Below are 26,650 nucleotides of genomic sequence, written 5' to 3' on the forward strand. Positions count from 1 at the left end.
TAGGGGTCTCTTGGCACTCCCCTAAGACTTGTCTGTAATGGATTGTGTGATATTTGTCTTATGGAGTGCTCGATTTCCATGTCCAATTCTGAAAGAGGAATTGTAGAAATGATCTTTTGTGTGAGGAGTACTGAAATCTTCCTTTTACCTTTCAGTGACCCCAACCAGCCAGTTCCACAGGACACCAAGTTCATCCACACCAAGCCTAATCGCTTTGAGGAGGTGGCCTGGATGCGTTACAACCAAAAGGACCAACTATACTTGCACATTGGCTTGAAGCCCCGTGTCAAGGAACATTACCGTGCCAATAAGGTCAACTTATGGCTGGAGCTGGTGCCTCATCTCCACAGCCTCAATGAGGTCACCCAGATCATTTCCACCACCACTAAGTTGCCTCCACCTGAGGTCACTCCCCGTACACCAAAGAAGATCCCGGTTAACACCAAGAGGCCCTACCCTACACCGTTTCCCACCGAAACACAGGACAGCCACAACCAGAACCAGAACCAACCTTTCTTAGTGGACCAGCGGGACTACTCGACTGAATTGAGCGTCACCATCGCCGTCGGTGCTTCGTTGCTCTTTCTCAACATTTTGGCTTTCGCCGCACTCTACTACAAGAAGGACAAGCGAAGGCATGAGGTCCACCGGCGTTGCAGCCCACAGAGGACCACAGCCAATGAGCTGCCCCATACTCAAGAAGAAGAGATCATGTCTCTACAAATGAAACACAGCGACTTGGAGCGGGAGTGCCGGGAGGCCATGCACCCGCACGAGGTGGTCCTGAGAACTGCCTGCCCGCCCGATTATACGCTTGCCATGCGCCGTTCACCGGACGACATCCCTCTCATGACCCCCAACACCATCACTATGATACCCAACAGCATGCCAGGCCTCACCTCCTTACACCCCTTCAACAGTTACTCCAGTGGACAGAATAATACCCTGCCCCATCCACACCCTCATTCACACTCCACCACTAGAGTATAGCCACACACACACACATTCTCACACACAAACACAAACATACACACACACATACACTCCCGCAGATGTGGAGTATGATGAGTGTGACAACGGATGGAAGTGATGGCACTAAGTTGAGGAATATCTTTACTCCAGGTGCTCGGAGGAACTGCAAATAACAATGCTTTTGTTCCTAGAGAGCAAAACTATCATTTTATATTAAAGGCGTGAACAAAAAAGACAAAAAAAAAACTATTTCTGATGTAATGAAAAACAAACAGAGATGATTTTTTACCCTTATATTGTGACAAACCAGGACCATTTCCTGGAAACAACTATCAGTCTGGGATTCTTTGAGGAATGGTTTGATTCGGTTACCCGGAGAGGAAACGACGGAAGCACAGAAGAGATGACGTGTGGGAGGCCCTTTGTAAACAAAAGGAAACATATTGTTTTCCCGGGGCGCTGGATTGTAGATTACTCTGTTCAGAGCAGACGGGAGATGCTGCTTACCTAATTTAGGCATGCGTACTCCTTCTGGTGGAGAATGCGGAATACTACGGGAAAAAAAGGAGAGAATGAGAAATCCTCAAGAATATGCACAATAGAGACATTCACTGAATGTCTTTGAATCCTTTTTGTCAATTTATTTTTGGGGGAACAATTTTATTGTATAGGACCTATTTACATATCTAGATATGTACACAAAGCACCCATGCTCTTTAAGCCCTGGCTGGGGGCGTTGATACTGAGGAATCTGCCTCAAGAGCGTAGCGGGGAATTTATTGGCTTCCTGGCAGATACAGCTTCATCACACAAGTGCTGTCTATACTGAAACTGGTGGACTCAAAGGGAGGCTGGATATTTTTAGCACGACACGCATGACAATTTATCTGCTTGGTGGCTGTTCTGCTGATTAAGTCATTATTTAAAACAAAACAAAAAAAATCATTTTCTTCCCCGTTTGGATTTGTTTAAGGAAATACTGCTCTGACTGGCTCACGGGAGGAATTGGAATATGCTGATGAGGGTGGACATGGTGGGTTCTGGAGATGGTGAAGGGAAGGGGTGGGGATACGCTAACTAGATTGCATTTGCAAATAGCTTGAGTGAACCTGGTTATAAGGACTAGTTTTGTACATGTGTGTTGGTAAAACTTTTTAATAGTGGTGAATCACTTGTTGTTTGAGCTCCCATGTGTGGGACATTAATGTACTTTTTGATTTGCTCATTGGTCTCAGTTATAATACACTGTTTTATTATTATTATTTTTATTTTTATTTTTTTTATTTGCTAATAGTCAAACCACCATACCTTAGAAAATTTCTTACCTGTAATGTTTGATTCTCATTTCTTTATTTTCGGTGCTTTACGAGGCAGTCCCCCACGCAGCTTTGAACAACCAGTGACCAACGCAGGGATTTATACTTGGAGACTTGCGTTGATTTCCCCTCATCCAGAACTTTCTGTGATTCTCCTGAATGATCATCACGAATGAATCCCACACTGGAGACAAGAGGGCCCCTGATGAAAGAGTGTATTAGGGGGGCTTCTGATGTTACGAATCCCTTGATCATACTGCTTAAAGCTAGCTATAGAAAGAAAGAAAATAGAAAGACAAATGGAGAAACTTGAAAAGAAAGCAAAACTTTTGTCAGTTATTACCCTCAGATAAGTGCTCAAAGCATTAGCCTTAGTGCTAAAAGCCAGTTTCACCTGTAAATCTCTCAGTAATGGCTAGTTTTATCCATCCTTGATTATTTTACTTTTCTCAAAGCCTTGTTACGTAACATGCTATATGCTAATTATCAGCGCCACTGAATCCCAGACTAAAGATAGGAGGACCCCCTGATGAGAGAGTCCGTTATGGGGCCTTCTGATCTGAAGAGGACATTGAAGCTAGCTAGAGAAAGAGAATCGAGAAACATTCATGATTAATTTTCTCTGAGCTTCGATACATTACATACTACATGCTAAAAAGGCCTGGGGTGCTAACCCATTGTTCCCTTTCTGTGGGTAGTCACTTCAGCGTGACAGTTCCAGTGGTGACAATTTAGATTTCTCGTGAATCCTTTTTTACTCATGGGAAATTTGATTGAACACAATCGCCAGTGAAAGGGAAACTTTTATATTTTTTTCTCAGCATGTAGAGTATGAAAATAGAAAACCAGCAATAGATTGGTGATTTGGTTCTCCCAGATCAGAGGTTCTCTTCTTTGGTTTTGTGCAAACTCTTTTGGTCAACTACCCCATACTAATGCTGTGTCCTAACCTGATACGACACAATAAAGCGACAAATGGTGAAAACAATCTTTTTTTTTTTATGTACTGTAAATCTGATTTTATGTCCTTGACCGTAACAGGACATTTTGACGTTGATTTTCAAAATCCTGCTCCACAGATCAAATATGTTCTGATTGGCTGTGTTTGCTTGCAGACAACAAAATTACTTGGTTATGATATGGAGTAACGACCAAAGCGAGTACATTAGAAGCCATTTTACTAGCAGCACAGCGTTACACATCTCAAGATAATTAATTAATAGTTGGTGTGGAAAACATTGGGGTCAAACACAGGCTGTTGGGAGTGAATACCTGGGCCCTGGTGAATAGCTAGAGGCAGAGAACTAATGAGGGACGAGGGAAGCCAAGGAAGGGAACAAGATTGAAAGAATCGTGCTGCTCTTCTCCCGATCAGCCAACTCGTGTCACACACTGTCCCCAACAACATGTTCCCATTCAGGACACAATCTCCTCTGGGCTTATCTTCTCAGTTCTGCCTTCACCTATGACAAGTCTGTGTAGTACAAACGGGCTAGAGAGAGCATCGCTGCTCTCTATGCCAATCCCCATCTGCAGGTATGCATATGCAAAGTCAGCCTGCCCATGTGTCCCCCTGCAAAGGAAGCTCCTTTGAACGATATTAAAATTTAATGAACCGTACACTGGTGGGGCGCTCTGAGGATTCATCTTGTGCATGCACATTTACCAAGGAGAGAGATGGGATTCATCTGTAATTGGGAAGATCCACAGCTCAGTATGTTTCTTCACACACATGCACATATGCTCACATACACACATGCCAGGACAAGCCTTGTAACTGAATGTAATGCAAGACTGAGGGCCATTTTCTTACAAACAGCAACCAAATTTCATTATGTGTTTATTTTCTACTGGCTGACCTTGAAAGAAGATCAAAATGGCTGTTGAGAACTACAGAGGGTTGTTGTGATGTAGATTATTTGTCATTTTGTCTTTCTTTCTGGTTAAATAGGATTTAATCTTCTGGAGCACAATAAATGATTTTATCAAGCTCAACTTACATCGGTCTTTCTTTATCACTGGTTTGTCAAAATGGTTGTATCATGTATATCAACATGTTAACATTCAGATCTAACATCATTGGTTAATTCAGTAATGCTGAAAGTGTGATTGCAGACATGAGCATTTGGTCAAAGTGGTAACAATCTTCCATTACTTCAGGGGGCGATAGTTACTTTCAAGTGTTACATTCAACCCGTGTGTTATTATTCAGGTAAATTGCTATAAACATTTTTAATTCAACTAACTTTCTTTGTAATATTCTCATAATAGTTCCTTGCAATAACAGTAGTGAAATCTGTGAAAGAAGATTAAAATGCTAATACCATTGCAGCAGCATTTTTGTATAGTATAGCTAAGCATCTGTATTCAGCATACAGCGGCACTCATTTGCATGCACTGTCTTCTTTGTTTTAGCGCTTGCATGTAAATCTTGCAAACATAGTAAAAAAAGTGCTGAATGCAATACTGTTCAGTTCACCTCCTTGAGGGCCACAGGCTTCCGCAATCTGACATACTTTACTAATAACATAGTGTTGAAATTGCCATGCAAATAAGGTTAAGTTTTATGAAGAAGGCTGAATCAATAGTAAGCCTAATTCACACAGAAAAGAGCCATGTTTGCACACAACAGAATGACAATGACAATTTAAATATGGCGCGTCACATTTATTGTTCCGCCTGGTTAAACTAGATTGTGAGTGATTAGTGAATAAGACACAAGATGTTGCACTGAAATACCATGCATAAATGTGGCACAACTACTTAGTGTATTCACCCCATGCAAACACAACCGAGGAGGACAGTCTTCCACTACTGAACTGTCACACTGGCACAATAGCCATGCACAGTAAAATCCACAGAGTTAAATCAACTCTGCCCAGATAACATTTGGTCCCTCTCTGAATAGTGTTAAAATAACACTGAAGCAGAGTTAAAGTTAATGAGATAATTAAGCTATTAGTTCAGGGATGATTGAAGATTAATGATGAACACCTGCTGTTAACAAGCAGAATAACTGAAGCCAAAACCATTTGGTTAGTAATAAGTAAATCAGATCTTTTAATAAGATCTTGAGAGATTTAATGTCTTTTACCTTCAGTTGATTTCAATGAAATGGTTTTGGCTGAAGTCACTTGTAGTTCTTGTGTTTCTCTTCAGTTATTCTGCTTGTTAACAGCAGGTGTTCATCATTAATCTTCAATCATCCCTGAATTAATTGCTTAATTATCTCATTAACTTTAACTCTGCTTCAGTGTTATTTTAACACTATTCAGAGAGGGACCAAATGTTATCTGAGCAGAGTTGATTTAACTCTGTGGATTTTATTTCATGTAGCCTAAAACTTAAAGCTGCAGTCCATAACATTTTTGGTTAAAAATGAGCAATTTTTGAGCAAGTACATAACCAGCCAGTGTCACCCGTGTTAGTCAAAAGCAAAAGACTTTGAGGTTGCAGAGTGGCTACAGAAATTGAAATCTACATGTAACACTAATACACTCTAAATACACATATTGTCACTCAGTGCTGATGTTGTTAACATGAACAATTTGAGAACAAAGTATAATAATAATAATAATAATAATATGCACGGTTTGATGTGATATGAGCTAAGCGATTGTTAGATTTAACCATCATTGGTAGCGCGATTTAATGTAATGCTTTTTTCCCTCAGTTGGTCAGAACAAAAGTGGCAGATTTGTTACTTACTTGTTCGGATGACATTTTCCGGAAAGAAATTGTATTTTGGTCGTACTTCCAAGGCTACAATCTGAAAGCCAACTTGTGCATCGGCAGGAGCCGTGCCGATGCACAAGTTGGCTTTTTACATGTTGGCCCATGTAAAGATGATAATTCTGCAAATAACTGCAATTGCAGGTTTCAAACAGAGGTGGCGACAAATAGGCAAAACTTACGGATTGCAGCTTTAAATAGCATTTTTTTTTTTTTTTTATCCAATTGCACTGCATGAGCAAATCCTGTTACTTCAGAAATCTTAAATGTTTCAGTCTGTTTGACTATATTTCGGTTTATTAAGGAGAGAATTTCAGGACACCAAATCAAGTTGTTACCTTTCTTCATTTTCTTATTTCATGTTCAGATCTCTGGTGTAATGATAGAGTGTCTTTTTCTCATTAGCAATAGTGTGATCTTGAAATGCAGTTGTTCAGTGCCACAAATTAAAGGCACTATTAAGACATCCAAACTGGCAAACTTTCATGGTCTAATGAGTGAGAATATATAGGCTTTAAAAGTTTTAAAGAGGGTATTTTATTATATTTTTTTTTTTAAAAATGATTTTTGCATTTTAAAGCAAAAAAGATTCTTTGAATGGCTATAAGCTTTCATTTGAGCAACATGGGGTCTTTTTTTAAATTGTGCTTGAAAATGTTTCCAGTTTCATTCTAGCTTTACATAAGTTCCCAACTTCATAATTAAAAAAGTTACACTCTTTTAGAATTCATAACAAATATTCAATAGATATTTATGTTAGAAGCTTTTTATGCACACCTGGACTCAATAATATTGAGCATCTTCATGAATTTAATGAATTGAAAGAGATTTATAGTCTTGATAATTTGAGTTTACAGAGAAATGTAGTAGTTGGGGCTTTAGGAACATTCTGAATACAAGGTTGAATTGATTTGCCTTTCGTCTTTATGGTTAGTTTATGCAGCGCTGCATCAGTCCACCAATCAACTAATCTGACAATTTCAACTACACTGATTAGAGACTCTTCCAGAGGCATTTTACATTCATGAAATTCTCTGCGGTTAGAAGATATTAAATTCAAATTATTAACAGGCGATAGCCTTGAAAATTTCCGACAACTTGGCGAATTTGAAAAACGATTGAGATAGGAACGAGTTCATCATGCCACAAATGACTTTAACTCAAAAAGTTTGTGGTGAAGGGCACTCGCAGAACCTTTTAGTGTAATTTCAACCCTTGTTCGACAGCACTTTGCCATTTCCCATTATGATGTACTTTTCAAACATCAAACAGTTTACCTCTGATAACCGCTTTCATTTCCTCGTTCTGTTTGATCAGCCGTTTCTCTAATTTTCTCTGTCTCCAAGTGTTTTATGACCTTCGATAATCACAGTGTATTTAAACAAGGTTGTCTGGACGGCTCTCTCCTGATTAACACATCATCACATTGTTTTGTTAGGGTATAATTACAAATGTTCACAGCCGTGACACTGGAGGATGTCAAGTACTCCAATCCTGGTATGTTATCTACCAGACAAATTGATAGGCAGAAAAATAACCAAAAAGGTTAACCCAAATATTTGTGCCTCGCAAAGAATGAATGAATGAATGAATGAATGAATGAATGAATGAATGAATGAATAACATTTTTAGCTGTGGTAGATACGTTTAATTGGGCTAGTAGTGTTGTTGTTGAAGATCAGAAATTATTTTGCTTCATTTCTGGTCTGTTTTGCAACAGCTTTATGAGTAAGAATGACCCTTGAATACTATTAATTTATTACTGTAAGGCCCTTGTCATCCCTTTTTGATTGTGTGGACCACCACATTCATTTATCATTCAGTTAATAAATATTATCATATTTTTAACTTGTGTAGACTTCAATGGACTTCTAGTCTTTGATTACGGGACCTTGATGAAATGTCATGCCAAACCAGGAAAGTGTGGCTATTTTGTTTCAGTATTTCAAACTGTGAGGACCCTTTTCATTTGGTTTGTAAGTTATGTAAAACATAATATTACAATTATGTGTGAAGGATTTAACATACTTGCTTTCAAACCAAGCCACATGCACCACTTGTCACCATGATGGTAACTCTCCAAAAAACCACATTAACAGAAACTCTTCTAAACTCTTCTAAAAAAGTAGAAATCCCAAGCCAGTTTCAGTTAAACTTAAAGGAATAGTTCACCCAAAAATGAAAATTTGATGTTTATCTGCTTACCCCCAGCGCATCCAAGATGTAGGTGACTTTGTTTCTTCAGTAGAACACAAATGATGATTTTTAACTTCAACCGTTTACAATTAAACCCTGCGGATCGTGACAACACATTGATGTCCTAAGACACGAAACGATCAGTTTGTGTGATAAACCAAACAGTATTTATATCATTTTTTAACTCTAAAACACCACTTTGTCCAACCACGTTCAGCATTCGCTTAGTGAGGTCTGATCACGCTCTGACAATGGCAGTGATGTCTAGCACTCGTTGAAGTATATGCGCGAGACATCACTGCCGCTGTCAGAACGCGATCAGACCTTACTAACGAGTGCTGAACGCGGTTGGACATAGTGGTGTATTAGAGTTAAAAAATGATATAAATACTGTTCGGTTTCTCGCACAAACCGATCGTTTCATGTCTTAAGACATCAACGTGTTGTCACGATCCGCAGGGTTTAATTTGGACTTGTCTATGCAAGTTTTATTTACTCTTATAGTAGAAGTTCCCATCCAATAGCATTATTTGACTGACAGACGGCAACGGTTGGAGTTTAAAATCATCATTTGTGTTCTACTGAAGAAACAAAGTCACTTACATCTTGGATGCGCTGGGGGTAAGCAGATAAACATCAAATTTTCATTTTTGGGTGAACTATCCCTTTAAGTTTGTCTAAATTAAAAGAAATAAGTTCATAAAACTCGAAACAATAAAACAGTTCAGTTTACTTAAAATATATCAGTTCTATGAACTTGAAAGAAAAAGAAAGTGCTAAATACTCAAAGAAGTTAATTTGACTGAACTAATTTGTTTAATTTAAGTTTGTCCGACTCAAACTAATTAATTATTTTGAGCGTTAGGGTTTACAGTGCACATAAGATGGAAATCCTCTACATTTTGAACTCCATCCCCCCTTGAAATTCACTCCCTGGGCTCAGTCCCCCCTATATTTATACAGTGCTAATTGTGTGCTGTAATCGGTAAGGAAATTCTTTTCTAAGAATTATTTTTGTTCGTGTATAACCATGGACTTCTCATTTTGGGGACTCATAAACGGCTTCAGTGCTAAGAGTGAGAAAAGTGGAGCCTCTTCCATCCAAGTCTCATGAGTTTGTAAATAAAGCATTGTCTTTCATGTCCACAGTGAATAGGCCACAAGTAAAGTAACTAAACTAAAAAGTATATGCTTGTCACCCATAATAATTAACTTACAGAGTACGGTGATGAATGCACACAATAATATTATTGACTTTGAGTAGAGAATGCCAACCATGTACTTCTGAATCATTCATAAGAGCCTCTGTTCGTCTGCAGTTTGTTAAATTTAATTAGAATTTACATGCTCGCTGTAATCTCCAGCAGAATTGCTTTGGATCCCAAGGTAAGGAAATTAAAGCAAAGAGCAAATTCAATATTTTTTTTCTTGGTGAAGTGCAGGTATTTCTTTTCATCTACAATTGCTTAAGAACATAAGCATGACAGCTCTCAGTGATCAAAGAGAGCTCTTGAGGTGCATGATAACATGAGTATTGACACTTATGAGGTCTACACATTACTTCTTTTGCCAGAAAACCAAATGCTGTTGGTGAGATGAAAGAAACAGCAGAGTATGTGCTTTGTTTGATCCGGTCTTCAAATTATTACAGTAAGTTCATAATATAGTTATTAAAGGTTGAATTTAACATCATATTCTTTATAGTGTGAAAAAGCTTAGGTCAGAATCAAACTGTTGTAGCATCCATTTAAAGACGGTTAGATCAGCTATACTGAGTTAACATTAACTCAAATGTACAGTATTTCTTCAGACTCTCTTGTGTGTTCCTGATTCATCCTATACCAAGATCCACCTATCAAGACTTAATACTACTCCCAAATGTGTCAAGCTGCCTTTCTGACAGCAGCATATTATAATTATTAATTTAATAATTTACCCACTTTATACAGGAACTGTATTACATGGATGGAACCATAACTTATCAGCTCGATGTGTCTACCTCTGGCACTTCCTTTCTTCAATACTGTAATTTGAGAGGAGCAGGTGATTGGACGGCCCATCAGATATTCAGATAAAGGATGTCATCTTGTCACCTGGAGTTGGAGGCCTGCAGGGGTCTGTGTTGTCAGGTAAAATCCACTTTCACTGTCTTCCTCCCCTGCAGCAGATTATTACTTCTTTTCTGTGCTGCACCACATGATGGACTGCTTCCGTCAGGATGTGTTTCCAAATGGAAATGTCTCACTTTCTCCTTTTTTTCATGCATTTTTCATCCTCTTTGTTGCTGAAAAATCTCCTTCTCAATATATTTTTCCATGAATTCGCAAATAAGCTGTTATATATTATTAAAATATAACTGATGTTAAAATTCATTTTGTCTAAATAAATAAAAAAAAAACACTGTAAACTAAAACCAATCATTTATTTTATTTTTACATTTAGAGCATCACAACGTTATAATGTACAGTATGAAAAGCTGATTTCACTTTGAGATCTGCAAATGATTACAGTACATTTCACAATATTATTGGTAACACTTTACAAAAATGTCCTATTAGTTAACATTATACATTATCTAACAGTGAGCTATATATACACTGCCCAGCCAAAAAATACAAAATAAAAAATCGCTGTTTGAATTTTAATAGGCAGATACTTAAGAGTCTATGGATGGATCATTATTACAGTGATTATTATGTTTCTAGCATGTTATATGTTTGACAACGGTTCTTTTAACCCTAAAGATGGAGTGTGTAGCTTTTCATTTCTTAAACAACCATGTAGGAAGACATGGTAACACTTTAGAATACTGATCCTTCATTAATGAATAACTACACAGGAACAAACGAGTAATGCATTATTAACACTCTAGTAACTATTAACTAACAGTAAACTCTGATGAATGAATTAGTAAGTAATAGTGCTCAGTTAAAGGTGGTAGTTCACTATTAACTTATCATTAACTACTGTTTTGTTCATACCTCCCAGAGAACAACTAAGAACTACTATATACAGGTTCATAATTAACATGAATGATGCATAATGTATAATTAATTCGAAAGTGAAGGTCATGGTAACCCACTAGTAATGACTGAAGTATTATTAAATACTTAAGAAGGAATTACTAATTATTTGGATCAGTATTCTAAAGTGAAAAACATGATAACTCTCTATTAACTACTGAAGTCTTTGTAAACTTTTGATGTTTTTGTATGTTTTTGTACAGTAATTCCTTATGATATATTTGGTAACACTTAAGTAATTACTAGTGGGTTACTATGATCTTCACTTTAGAATACTGATCCAAATAAGAAGTAGTTACTTTAGAGTTATATAGTAACTCTTGAGTTATTACTATCTAATACTTTACAAAAACCTCAAAAGTTTACAATGACTTCAGTAGTTACTAGAGAGTTATTATGCTTTTCACTTTAGAATACTGATCCAAATAATTAGTAATTCCTTCTTAAGTATTTGGTAATACTTCAGATATTACTAGTGGTTTACCAAGGCCTTTACTCTAGAATTAATTATATATTATTCATTATTCACATTAATTACGAACATGTATATAGTAGTTCTTAGTAGTTCTCTGGGAGGTATAAAAAAAAAAAACAGTAGTTACTGATTAGTTAATAGTGAACTACCACCTTCAACAGAGCACTATTACTTACTAATTCATTCACCAGAGTTACTTGTTAGTTAATAGTAGTTACTAGAGTGTTAATAATGCATTACTCATTTGTTCCTGTGTAGTTATTCATTAATGAAGGATCAGTATTCTAAAGTGTTACCGGAAGACATATTATGGCCATTTTCCAGGATGACAATGTCAAGATTCACCAGGGTTAAAACTGTGAAAGTATGGTTCAGAGAGCATGAAGAATCATTTTCACACATGAATTGGCACCTCTGAATCCAGACCTTAATTTCATTGAAAGTCTTTGGGATGTGCTGGGGGAGACTTTACAGAGTGCTCACCTCTTGCATTGTCAATACAAGATCTTGACCAAAAATTGATGCACCTCTTAATGGAAATAACATCATAACATTTATTTCCAATGAGAGGTGCATCATTTTTTGGTCAAGATCTTGTATTGACAATGCAAGAGGTGAGCACTCTGCTAAGTCTCCTCCAGCACATCCCAAAAACCTACACTGGGGTTAAGGTCAGTGCCAGTTCATGTGTGAAGATGATTCTTCATGCTCCCTCCCAACAATTCTTTCACAAATTGAGCCTGATGAATCTTGACATTGTTATCTTGGAATATGGCCATGATACATCTTAATACATGGTTGTTTGAGAAATGAAAAGCTACACACTCCATCTTTTAGGGTTAAAAGAACCGTTGCCAAACATATAACATGCTAGAAAAATACTAATCACTGTAATAATGATCCATCCATAGACTCTTAAGTATCTGTACAATTAAAATTCCAATATCAACCAATACAATGAATTGAAACAAATCTCATTATTTGGTTCCTCAAGTCTGTAGCCCATTAGTTACAGGGAGATGTTGCAGGTGTTTCAAATGTGTCATGTCTGTCTTAGATTGGCATTCATTCATAGGAAACCAGAAGAAGAAGAAAAAGCTGCTCTCTGGATAATAAAAGACGTAATGGTCTATCCAGGTCAATGTGTCAGCCTGGAGACTCCACTAGAAGACTCATTGTTTTCCATTAAACAGGGTAACAAGACAAGACCCATCCCTCACTCTAAACTTAATCTCAGATGGCATCCGTTACAGCTCTTCCTTGGACCAAGAATGCTGAGGACATCCTATCTGCAATCTTTTTGAAAGACGTTTCAAGACCGAAGGCTGAAAGATCAGGTTTCAGCGAGGGGATAAGAGATGATTTACACATGACTGGGGCAATACGTTTATTGAGGTGAGCCTGTGCTTTTGGAGGAAGATGATATTTATTGCCAGCATATTGCACCAGCAAATTTCTTTGACAAAAGGGTTGAGAAAAGTCAATGGTGCAATAGAGAATAGAAGCAATGGTTTCAGTTTAACCTGTATTAGAGGGATTTCTATGGTGAAACTTCAGAGATAGGTCAACAATAAACAGTTTACTTTGAATAAATGTGTACTAAATGAATTGATTTAAACACAAAGGCCATAAAATTTAAATTTTACTGTGTTTTTAAACATATTACATGTCATTAAAGTTCAAACATTTGAACTGAAATATATAAATACAGACGGATGGACAATACTAAGCAGGTTGAAAATCGGCAAAGTTACACTGTTGTTTAAACGGATGGATGGATGGATGGATGGATGGATGGATGGATGGATGGATGGATGGATGGATGGATGGACGAACGGATGGACGAATAGACGAATAGATGGATGGACAGATGGACGGATGGATGGATGGACGGACGGATGGACGAATAGATGGACGGATGGATGGATGGATGGATGGATGGATGGATGGATGGACGGATGGATGGATGGATGGATGGATGGATGGATGGATGGACGAACAGATAGATAGATAGATAGATAGATAGATAGATAGATAGATAGATAGATAGATAGATAGATAGATAGATAGATAGATAGATGACTAAAATCCTCACACCTCAGTAATCTACCATTGGATCCTCCTACCTGTTTGTCTTTGTTAATACCGTAATGCCATTGAGCTGATCTGGGATTAGAGAGCATTCACCTGGGCTGATGGGAAATGGGTATTTGAGGCTAAGCTGTGAACAAAACAGTGTGATGGATCCTGCCCTGATGCTTGAACGTAAGCCTGCATGCTGATACTTCAGCAATTTTCTCCCCACGAAAGCCAATGTTTTGTTCTCAACTCTTGACAAGCCTGGACTTATTATAGGAAATATTTATATTAACAGAGACAGATGGAGGGCAAAGGGAATATGAGTGAATAAAAGCTTTATGGTGCAGTAAGAAAATTTGGAAACGCACACACTTTTGTATAACTTGCACAGAGCCAAGCTTTAATGAATGGTAAACATTTTAATGCATTGGCTTCATTGTAATATGGCTAATAGAGAACAGCACTTTCTCTTCCATTTTATATGAAGGACATTCTTTCATTCAAACAGAAATGTATTTAAGACAAATTTCTGTACTACTTTAAGTTACATTCAACTGAGCTTTTGTAGCATTATATATACACTAAATGTCTTAGGTCACACAGAGAAGTTGTCACAAGAACTGTACTGTAAATGATGAAAATGAAAAGCTCAGTTACATATTTTAAAACCCTTATAAATAAATTGATAAAACTATCATACATACTACAATTCCATCAGAAATAATTATCAGAACATTTTTATTATACAATTATTATTTAATCGTAATTCAGGAAAAGTGTATTTAAAAAAAAAAAAAAAAAAATCTGGTTGTTATTACCGGAAAAATTTTGGGGTCAGTAAGATTTTTTTAAGAAGTTAATATTTTTATTCAGTAAGGATGCATTACATTTGATCAAATGTAATTTATAATGATACAATACATTTTGCTGTTCTTTTTAAATATGTATTCATTGAACAATTCTTTTTTTAATTAATTTTTTTAACTGCCTATTTTAGGGCATCATTAACTATGCACCAATTCAGGCTGCGGCCCCTTTAAATCACGCGCTCCCTGCCCCCCCAGCTCTCGACTATAATACAGTGCATTTACAAAGTTCACACAGCTAATATAACCCTCAAATGGATCTTTACAAGATGTTCATCATACATACTACATGCATGTGTCGGATCATGTGAGTATAGTATTTATTTGGATGTTTACATTTGATTCTGAATGAGTTTGAGGCTGTGCTTTGTGGCTAAAGCTAACATTACACACTGTTGGAGAGATTTATAAAGAATGAAGTTGTGTTTATGCATTATACAGACTACAAGTGTTTAAAAATTAAAATAGCGACGGCTCTCTTGTCTCTGTGAATACAGTAAGAAACGATGGTAACTTTAACCACATTTAACAGTACATTAGCAACATGCTAACGAAACATTTAGAAAGACAATTCACAAATATCACTAAAAATATCATGTAATCATGGATCGTGTCAGTTATTATCGATCCATCTGCCATTTTTCGCTATTGTTCTTGCTTGCTTACCTAGTCTGATGATTCAGCTGTGCACAGATCCAGACGTTAATACTGGCTGCCCTTGTGTAATGTCTTGAACATGAGCTGGCATATGCAAATATTGGGGTCATACATAGATTCAAAAATTGAATTTACCTCGGCATAGTTAAATAACAAGAGTTCAATACATGGAAATGACATACAGTGAGTCTCAAACTCCATTGTTTCCTCCTTCTTATATAAATCTCATTTGTTTAAAACACCTCCGAAGAACAGGCAAATCTCAACATAACACCGACTGTTACGTAAGAGTCGAGGTGTATGCCCCCAATATTTGCATATGCCAGCCCATGATCAAACCATTAGACAAGGGCAGAACGTCTGGATCTGTGCAGAGCCGAATCATCAGACTAGGTAAGCAAGCAAGGACAATAGCAAAAAATGGCAGATGGAGCAACAATAACTGACATGATTCATGATAACATGATATTTTTAGTGATATTTGTAAACTGTCTTTCTAAATGTTTCGTTAGCATGTTGCTAATGTACTGTTAAATGTGGTTAAAGTTACCATCGTTTCTTACTGTATTCACGGAGACAAGAGAGCCGTCGTTATTTTCATTATTAAACACTTGCAGTCTGTATAATGCATAAACACAACTTCATTCTTTATAAATCTCTCCAACAGTGTAGCATTAGCCGTTAGCCACGGAGCATAGCCTCAAACTCATTCAGAATCAATGTAAACATCAAAATAAACACTGTACTTACGCGATTAGACATGCTGCATGACGAACACTTTGTAAAGATCCATTTTGAGGGTTAGATTAGCTGTTTGAACTTTTTTATGTTGTTTAAGGCAAGCGCGAGCTCTTGGGGCGTGGAGCACCAGATTTAAAGGGCCACACACCCTGAATCGGCTCATTTCTAATTATGCCCCAAAATAGGCAGTTAAAAAAATTAATAAAAAAAAAATCTATGGGGTATTTTGAGCTGAAACTTCACAGACACATTCAGGGGACACCTTAGACTTATATTACATCTTTTAAAAAAAAGTTCTAGGGCACCTTTAAGGTAGAAACAATGAGCTTATGGAAGTAATGAATACATGATAACAATAATTAGGATATATACTGTAGCAATATTTGGAATGTGCATGTTCAACCAGAGTTTGTGTCATCTGAAGTCATTATTGGCGGGCTCCTGCGTCAGTATCACACACATGCCTCATGCTGCTCACGTGACGAGGCCGCCATTTGGACATAGAACCTGGAAGCTGCAACGAAAATAGTGAGAGGAGAGATGAAAGAGAGAGATGAATTTGTTGAATAAAGTTGTCATTTTTATTTTGTTTTTGCACACAAAAAAGTATTCTTGTCGCTTCATAAGATTAAGGTTGAACCATTGTAGCCATGTTAACTATTTTAACTTTTCTGGACAATGAATGTTCTGACTTTATTGCTTTCAATGGAGGATAAAAAAAACCTCTCGGATTTCATCAAAATATCTTAATTTGTGTTCTGAAGATGAACGAAGGTCTTACGGGTGTGGAACGACATGAGGGTGAGTTATAAATGACAGAATTTTCATTTTTGGGTGAACTAACCCTTTAAGGGTTAAGGTGAAGATTGGGGGAGAACAAAAGTTGTTGTTTTTTTTGCCTAGAAGTTCCAATAATGCGTTACACCCAAATAATGGTGGGGTGGGGTGGGGTGGTGGAACTAGACTGTTCTATATATCTTTTTTTTTTTTTTTTTTTTTTTTTTTTGTATTGTTTGCTGTTTACAGTATCTCTTCATTTGTCCTTAATTGTGACATGCAACAAACAATTGATGGGTATACTTTCAAACCCACTATAAATCCCCAACATACTACCTGCATCTCAATTTATATTGAATGTGCTAAACTTTCTGTCACTAAATACAGATCATTTTAGAGCACATTACCTTGTTCTTAATTGCAATCAGTAAATAATTGTTCTAGGAGGTGTCAGTGTAGCTCTTGAGGGTAAGAATTATGACACGTTGCGTTGCATGTGTAATCATAACACATTTCAATCAGTCTTTCTCTAGCCACCTTAATCAGCAGTTTAACTAGAACCTTGGGCCCCTCCAGCCATAAATCAGGATTCACCAGGAACCTTAATTCAACACGTAGAAGCAGTAGATTCTCTGACCTCCACATGGTCTTATAAAAGACCCAATGTCATCCGCTTTTTCACTGAGTGAGAGGGAATGAGTTTGGTTGCAGTAATTTCTTGAAAGTTGACAAGTTTATTGTGTTGTGATCTTGTGTGGCCTGACAGATGAAATGACACAGAGGCTGTAAAGCACCCGTGTGGAGGCTTTCTGCTCACCTTGTTAAGGTCGAGCTGCATGAGAAAAGGCTGCGTCTTCAGGTGCGGTTGCCCCGCAACCTCCCAATGTTCTCTAACCTTTGACAAATCGTCAAGTGTGACATATGGTGAATCCTGTCTAGAGATGAAATGAATGCTTTTATAAGAGCTTTTCAAATAACTGTGGCGTGTTCGGCTTTGATGAAAGTGAGACCGTTGTACTTCATATAAAAATCACTGTTTTTACACTCTCTATAAACCAAGGAATGTCAATTTTTGCTGGATAAGAACTATTGATTGTAGGTTTTAGCATGAAATGCACATAATACATTAAGTGTATTTAAGTATGCTATAATTTAGGTTTTTGTATGTCCAAAACAAAGTTTTTGCATGTGAAAACAAGTGATTTAATGGGTAAGTTCACCAATTTTCAACCCACTGTGTATTGTTACAATGCTTACAAATGGTAGTATATGTAAATTAACAATGTTTACTCTTTCTCCATGTTTACTGGACTGAGAAATTCCCGTTTATTTATCAGCAAAAGTCTGCAGGATGACGCAAAACATGTCATCCAGGGCTGAAAACTACAGATTACTTCTGCATTTTTGTATCCCCGCCCATGAACAGATGGATCAAGGGTTATTAAACAGTTATTGTACTGTAGGTTTATCACTGAAAATTGTATTGTGCTTTGTCTACTCTTTGTAAACCTTCTTGCTGGTATGCAACAGCGTTTTGTTTCGAGGGGTTGGGCAGAAGGTGGTTCCCCCTCCTTTACTTCCTAATTAAACTAATAAAGCAGAAGACTTTTAGTTTTTTCCCTTCCATTTGGGCTCAAACACTATGATTGTAGTCATCCAGTTTGAAATGGAGACTACAAACAGAGGTTTTTCAGATTTTCTGTTGTGGTGTTCTCTATAAATGTATTTTTTGCAGCTTTTAGCCACTGCCTACAACATACTGGATCCTTTACTGGAAACCGAAAATAACTCACTCGTGCTAAACTCTTGCTAAATTAAGTAGCTCCTAGGAACAACACAAGTTGACATTATTGTAACTAAAAGTTTCCCAAGAAGTATTTCCTACTCAAGCAAGGCAGAATCTGACTCTAGTCAGGCCAATCCAATAGGAGAAAACTGGGAGTGGCCTTGGACAGTGAATTACCTCTTTAATAAAATGACATTTTTTTAATACTACAGGGAAGTAATGTGATTATAGACAAGCATATAACATAAACAATACTGTGTTCTGTGTTTGGATCTGTTTGATTGACAGATGGTGGTCAACAGGATACGTTTATATCTCTAATGCAAGGCTATGGTGTTTTTATGAGGCTGAGAGCTGTTATACTCAACTGAATGTACTTTGTCTGAAAAGGGGCGGGAGGTAATGGGCCGGTGCAAGCCCCTGATGGAAATATTTCAGAATAATGGCTTTTAAGGGGAAGATTTACAGTGTGCCAAAATGGATAAGATATTTGGCACAAATACTTTTCCTCAATCAATGTCAGCACTTTTCTCTGTGGCACGTTCGTTGAGCAATAAAAAATAAAAAAGTGGAAAAAATGATCATTTTCAGGAACAATGTTTCTACACTTTGTTTAAAAGATTATAATGCATGTGTAACTCACTGTATAGATGCTGAGTCAGATGCTTGAGTACCAGCCAGAACACTGTCCTCCATTCTCATAAATGCTTTGCCTTTACAATTCCATGACAAGGCCATTACTACTCTTACAGGTGTGAGAAAAGATCATCCACATCGATCTGTCTGTCTGTCTGTCTGTCTGTCTGTCTGTCTGTCTATCTATCTATCTATCTATCTATCTATCTATCTGTCTGTCTGTCTGTCTGTCTGTCTGTCTGTCTATCTATCTATCTATCTATCTATCTATCTATCTATCTATCTATCTATCTATCTATCTATCTATCTATCTATCTATCTATCTATCTATCTATCTATCTATCTATCTATCTATCTATCTATCTATCTATCTGTCTGTCTGTCTGTCTGTCTGTCTGTCTGTCTATTTGTTGGTCATTTGTTTGCTTTAAGCAAATAATGTTAAACATTTTTATAGCATATTTATTATAGCAATTGCTTACAAAAAGCAAGTGTCTGGTTAAGAATATCCTACTTTGAATTAATCTTGTTTACAAAAATTCTGGACCATTGTAATCCAAACCAAACACTTTTAACTTTACTTAATTATCTTCAAAACACACACAAGTGTTTTATAATGCGAGTTAACTTGTTTACGACTTGACCTCTGTTTGGGAAGGGATTTTGTAATTTACTCTCACGGCCTTAAAAATAAAACAAGATTCCTTATTTGCTTTTGTATTATTTTCGAAGCGTAAATTCTGCAGTAATTCTACATAAAATTTTATAAAATATATATTGCCATGGTAAGATTTATAAAGTCAGTTGTCAGGTCAAGTCATTTAGCGCTTACAGTACAGTACACATTGTTTCAAAGCAGCTTCACAGTACAAACAGGGAACAGAATCAATAATATGAACCTGACTTTACATGATTTTAAAAATGTTTAATAAGCCACTCGAGTATCGACTGAGGAGATTTTAGAAACATGAGGTCATGCCTAAGAACAGCCTTTACCTGTGGCAAAATGGCTGTAAAGAACAGCCTCTCATGGCTTATTGCATAAGTAAAAGCATCTCAAAAATAACAAATGAATTTTATCAGCCAAAGTGCAGAAGGCTGAATGGAATGGAGGGGTCTCTCAGAAACTGAACCCCAGACAGTGTGCAATGGAAGGAGAGGGCATACGACTCAAGGCTGGGCATTTAGACATAAATAATTGACAGAACAGAGTCAGTGTCACTGTTTTGCTGCTTGGAAAGAGGAGAAGCCTGTCAGTTGTGACAGTGAGGTAAAAAGAGTGAGAGAGGGGTCAGAGCAGAGTCTCAAGAGAGTCACTGTGCTAGCCTGAATGTGCTTTATACACGTATTTCAGAGACAATGGAGTATCATTTTGTCTCATTGTGGTTTTAAGAGTGAGTCAATAACAGTCTCAATAAATTATTTATTTAGAGTCTCAATAAATTATTACTTAAAAACCTCCATAAAATCAAAATTGACAGTTCTTATTTTTTCTATGGAATTTTGCAGTATTTATTATTTGATAAATGATTTATCCGTGCACATCTTTTCTTTATTTCATTTTTTTTTTTAAATTCATGTGCCCTTATAATCTTTAATCAAAATAACTTTCCCTCTTGCAGGTGACATCTCTTCTGGTGATGTGTTTACTGGCGCGAGGACAGGCCAACCTGTCACTCACATGACATCACAGCAATAGCAAACCACAACGATCCAATTAATTCCTACATTTCTTATTGTTCAAGATAACCGTTTCACTAGGATATATGTCAGAAAAGAAATGACTATCGCAACTTTCATTTCATGCCAACTTTATATATAGTCCAAAAGTCTGATATGACTAATAAAAATATCTATTTCTATTTAAAGGATTAGTTCACCCAAAAATGAAAATAATGTCATTTATTACTCACCCTCATGCCGTTCCACACCCATAAGACCTTCTTTAATCTTCTTAACACAAATGAAGATATTTTTGTTGAAATCCGATGGCTCCGTGAGGCCTCCATATCCAGCAATGACATTTCCTCTCTCAAGATCCATTAATGTACTAAAAACATATTTAAATCAGTTCATGTGAGTACAGTGGTTCAATATTAATATTAAATCACGTGACTTTGGCGCTCTGAACCACTGATTCGACACACTGATTCATTATGCTCCAAAGCTTCCTGAAGCAGTGTTTTGAAATCGGCCATCACTAAATAAGTCTTTTTTTTTTCTTTTTTTTTTGGTGCACCAAAAATATTCTCGTCGCTTTATAATATTAATATTGAACCACTGTACTCACATGAACCGATTTAAATATGTTTTTAGTACCTTTATGGATCTTGAGAGAGGAAATGTCATTGCTCCCTATGGAGGCCTCACGGAGTCATTGGATTTCAACTAAAATATCTTAATTTGTGTTCTGAAGATTAACGAAGGTCTTACGGGTGTGGAACGGCATGAGGGTGAGTAATAAATGACAGAATTTTCATTTTTGGGTGAACTAACCCTTTAATTTTATTTAAAACATTTCTGACATTACAAATTGTATTATCAAACCTTGGTACAATTACATTAACATGCTCACATATTTGTTTTAAATAGATAAATTCCTGGTAAAATAATATTTAATAAATTAGTTTAAATTATATCAATTCAAAAATGCTTCACAGTATAAAATTAATGCCAAAGAAATAGTTGCTTTTCCCTTTACCAAACTGTATAATATATATATGAATTTTATGCTTTAATTCATTTTAATTGAATACTTCACATTTATTTTGAATGCATAATATGTTCACAAATTAAGATTCGTTTAATGGACATTTGACATACACATAATAACGGAAATATTTTTTCAGGGATAATAGGCCTATCAGTAAACAAAGCCTTTAGTGTTTGGGACAAAACATTACCAGGTACAAATTGAAGACTATAACTAAAAATCTTGTTTTTAAAATATCTTGTTCACTCTTTTAGGTTCCCTTGGTTTGGTTCCCCATAGCATCCTCAGTACCACAGCTTGAAGCACATTGCATAGGCTACTGACAGGTTTTTGGCCTCTTCCCCAAGTTCTTTAGATTATAGATGGTTGCTCCAATGGTCAGGCATATCAGTACAGAAGTCTGGCTGCTGTGACCTTGCCAGAGGGGTAGCAGGAGACAGCTGACCTCAGACTCTCACGCCACATGCCGCCTGCAAGTAAATCCACTTCACGTTCAACCAGGACTGCAAAGGTAAAGAGAGGAGGGAAGTGTTTTAGCACTGTCCAGAGAGAACTTGAAGACAAATTGATCAAACCCTGAGCTACTATCCATTAGAGCAGTGTTTCTCTACGTTCTTTTTAACCCTCACAACCCTATCAGTATGTTTTATAGCTAGCCTATAGCCTATTTAGTGCTGGTAGAAAATATTGATTTCTCGATTTTGTGTCAATTAAAAATCGAACCATATCCTTATTTCAACATTTTTTTGTAGCATGCCTCTAACAAGTTTTGTGTATTGCTACTTTTTATATGAAACAAAGTCTTATCTTTTAAATTATGTCATTTAATGAAATTCAAACAATAAATACCGTTTTGGCACTCTTTATTGTATCGTGACAGATCGCTGTAACATCTAATGTTAGTTCAAGCAAAACAGCATTGCGGAGCTCACTTAATCTCTTAACTAGCTATAACAAGAAATACAATAAACTTGAATGAACATCAGAACAGAAGGTATGTTTAAATATAAAGCTGAACTTACCAAAATGTATCATATCTAATTTAATCGCTCAGTAAGTGTTTTAACCGCAGAAGGACTTGTAAACAATATCACGTTACCTCAGAAAAGCCATAAATGGTAGTTCCCTTACGAAAAAGAAGTTTATTCAAGTGTGCTATTAAGTATACTTCTTTTAAACTAAAAATAAGAAAGTATACTTTCAGTCTACTTTTTATATACTACTCAGAAATATACTTTATGTACTTCTGAGAAATATACTTAAAAGTGCACTTAAGTATACTTGACTTATACCGACAGAAAAGTCGAAGTATATTTGGCCTATACTTGTACTCAGTCTTTTGATCGGGATAGACTTAAAAGTATATTGATAAAAGTATAGTATAAAGTACATTGTTTGCAAATATTTATTTATAAAGAAAATAGATGTATTTCTAATTCTTAGTAGGCCTATCTGAATTTTTGCATAGGCTAGTCCACTGGTAGTGTACATAGGAATTGACAGGCTATGCAGTAGGGGGCACAGTTACGCATCTTCTGAAAAAGTACAGAATCTCTGGATCAAAATGCAGGAGAAGAACAAGCTGAAACAAACGATAGAAGATTACTCACGCAAATATAAAATAAAGCAATCGTCAAATTTTGAACAGCATATAAATCAAAACTGCCTAACTGAATGAGGACTATGAAGCTTTGGGGGAGTTTATGGACACAATCTACTCTGTGTTTGATCATTGTTCTGAATCCCATCCGGACATAGTCTTTGACAAAAGTGCAACTTTCTCAGCTTTTTGTTTAAAATGTTTTCCTTAAAAAGATACTTACCCACATTTAAGTGTTGATAAAAAGGATTCATGAAGCTAGAATAAAATGTTAAAGGTATTTCAAGTATAAAAAATAATACCTAAATAGGAACTTAGTAGTATACTTAAAAGTGCAAAAATAATATTTAAAATGTAAACTATAAGTGTGAAGTTATGTTCACTTAAAGTGAACTTACAAGTATACTTGCACTAAACTAGTAGTTTACTGAGAGTATACTTCAAAGTGTACTTTCATATACTAAAAATGTAATGCTAATATTAAAGTAGTAAACTACTAGTATACTTATATGTTCACTTGTAGTATAGATGCAGTACAAATGAGAAACTTAGCTTTGAACTAGTTGTGTACTGAAAGTTAACTACTGTTACACTTATAGTACACTTAAACGTATATTTCAGTTGGGCCAATTTAGTCCCAAGCGGTATTAAAATAGAACACTTACAAGTTTACTACTAGTACATTGATACTAGTACAGGTGCTGGTCAAATAATTAGAATATCATCAAAAAGTTTATTTATTTCACTAATTCCATTCAAAAAGTGAAACTTGTATATTATATTCATTCATTACACACAGACTGATATATTTCAAATGTTTATTTCTTTTAATTTTGATGATTATATCTACTACAACTACGACAACTAAGGAAAATCCCAAATTCAGTATCTCAGAAAATTAGAATATTGTGAAAAGGTTCAATATTGAAGACACCTGATGCCACACTCTAATCAGCTAATTAACTTAAAGGTCCCGTTCTTCGTGATCCCATGTTTCAAACTTTAGTTAGTGTGTAATGTTGTTGTTAGAGTATAAATAAAATCTGTAAAATTTTAAAGCTCAAAGTTCAATGCCAAGCGAGATATTTTATTTAACAGAAGTCGCCTACATCGAACGGCCAGTTTGGACTACATCCCTCTACTTCCTTCTTTAATGACATCACTAAAACAGTTTTTTGACTAACCTCCGCCCACAGGAATACACAAAAAAGGGGGCGTGGTCTTGTTGCGCTCCCAAGAGTTGCGTTTGTAGAGTGTGTTTGTCGCCATGTTGTCGAAACTCTGTTATTTTCATCCCGCAGTCCAATCACCTTTGTTTGGCCTTCCAAGGGACGCTGTACTTAGAGATCAATGGTTACAATTTATGTTTAACCCGGTTCCCGAAAATTATAATCCACATGTAAAACTATGTGCAGCACATGTTTACAATAACACTGAGTGCATGCATCTCCACGTTATGGTAAGAGGCGTGACCTTTCCGGGCAAGGTGCGCTAAGCTGCTGTCGAATCACAACACAGGAACCGCTGGCACAATCAGAACTCGTTACGTATTTCTGAAGGAGGGACTTCATAGAACAAGGAAGTCATCAGCCCGTTTTTATGACGATGGAAACAGCGGTATACAGATAAGTAAATTATGTGAAAAATACTGTGTTTTTTTACACGCAAAACATGAACACATGTTATATTGCACACTATAAACACAATCAAAGCTTCAAAAAACCACGAAAAACGGGACCTTTAAAACACCTGCAAAGGCCTTTAAATGGTCTCTCAGTCTAGTTCTGTAGGCTACACAATCATGGGGAAGACTGCTGACTTGACAGTTGTCCAAAAGATGACCATTGACACCTTGCACAAGGAGGGCAAGACACAAAAGATCATTGCAAAAGAGGCTGGCTGTTCACAGAGCTCTGTGTCCAAGCACATTAATAGAGAGGCGAAAGGGAAGGAAAAGATGTGGTAGAAAAAAGTGTACAAACAATAGGGATAACCGCACCCTGGAGAGGAGTATGAAACAAAACCCATTCAAAAATGTGGGGGAGATTCAAAAAGAGTGGACTGCAGCTGGAGTCAGTGCTTCAAGAACCACTACGCACAGACGTATGCAAGACATGGGTTTCAGCTGTCGCATTCCTTGTGTCAAGCCACTCTTGAACAACAGACAGCATCAGAAGCATCTAAAGACAAAAAGGACTGGACTGCTGCTGAGTGGTCCAAAGTTATGTTCTCTGATGAAAGTAAATTTTGCATTTCCTTTTGAAATCAGGGTCCCAGAGTCTGGAGGAAGAGAGGAGAGGCACACAATCCACGTTGTTTGAGGTCCAGTGTAAAGTTTCCACAGTCAGTGATGGTTTGGGATGCCATGTCATCTGCTGGTGTTGGTCCACTGTGTTTTCTGTGGTCCAAGGTCAACGCAGCCATATACCAGGAAGTTTTAGAGCACTTCATGCTTCCTGCTGCTGACCAACTTTATGGAGATGCAGATTTCATTTTCCAACAGGACTTGGCACCTGCACACAGTACCAAAGCTACCAGTACCTGGTTTAAGGACCATGGTATCCCTCTTCTTAATTGGCCAGCAAACTCGCCTGACCTTAACCCCATAGAAAATCTATGGGGTATTGTGAAGAGGAAGATATGCGATATGCCAGACCCAACAATGCAGAAGAGCTGAAGGCCACTATCAGAGCAACCTGGGCTCTCATAACACCTGAGCAGTGCCACAGACTGATCGACTCCATGCCACGCTTCATTGCTGCAGTAATTCAGGCAAAAGGAGCCCCAACTAAGTATTGAGTGCTGTACATGCTCATACTTTATATAATATAATATTAGATTTTTCTGTTCTGTTCATCAGCTTATTTATGTTTAAATGAATGAATCAACAAAAAAAGTGTTTAACAGCCACCGTTATAAATATATTGTATGCAATTTAAATTTTCGTATACAAATCATAATATCAACTAATTAGGCCTATTTTATTTCAATAAACATGACACAGTAAAACAACGCAACTACATGAAAAGAGCTTTTACTGTTATAAAAATGCAGATTTGTTAGCATTAATGGAACTGAAGG

At 36.7% G+C, this 26,650-nt stretch overlaps 1 protein-coding gene across 5 annotated transcripts in view; it reads left to right on the top strand.

Moving 5' to 3' along the window:
• nlgn1 (neuroligin 1) overlaps positions 1 to 4,287 on the top strand; it is a 311,795-nt gene extending 307,508 nt beyond the window's left edge. For all 5 annotated transcript variants that reach the window (XM_048172191.1, XM_048172193.1, XM_048172190.1 and 2 more), the window contains one exon: positions 156 to 4,287. In XM_048172191.1, coding sequence (XP_048028148.1) covers positions 156 to 990 — 835 coding nt within the window. In that variant the 3' untranslated portion in view covers positions 991 to 4,287. The remainder of the gene's footprint in view (positions 1 to 155) is intronic.
• The last annotated feature ends 22,363 nt before the right edge of the window (positions 4,288 to 26,650 follow it).

Source organism: Megalobrama amblycephala, linkage group LG21 (assembly GCF_018812025.1).
Source record: "Megalobrama amblycephala isolate DHTTF-2021 linkage group LG21, ASM1881202v1, whole genome shotgun sequence".
NCBI lineage: Eukaryota > Metazoa > Chordata > Actinopteri > Cypriniformes > Xenocyprididae > Megalobrama > Megalobrama amblycephala.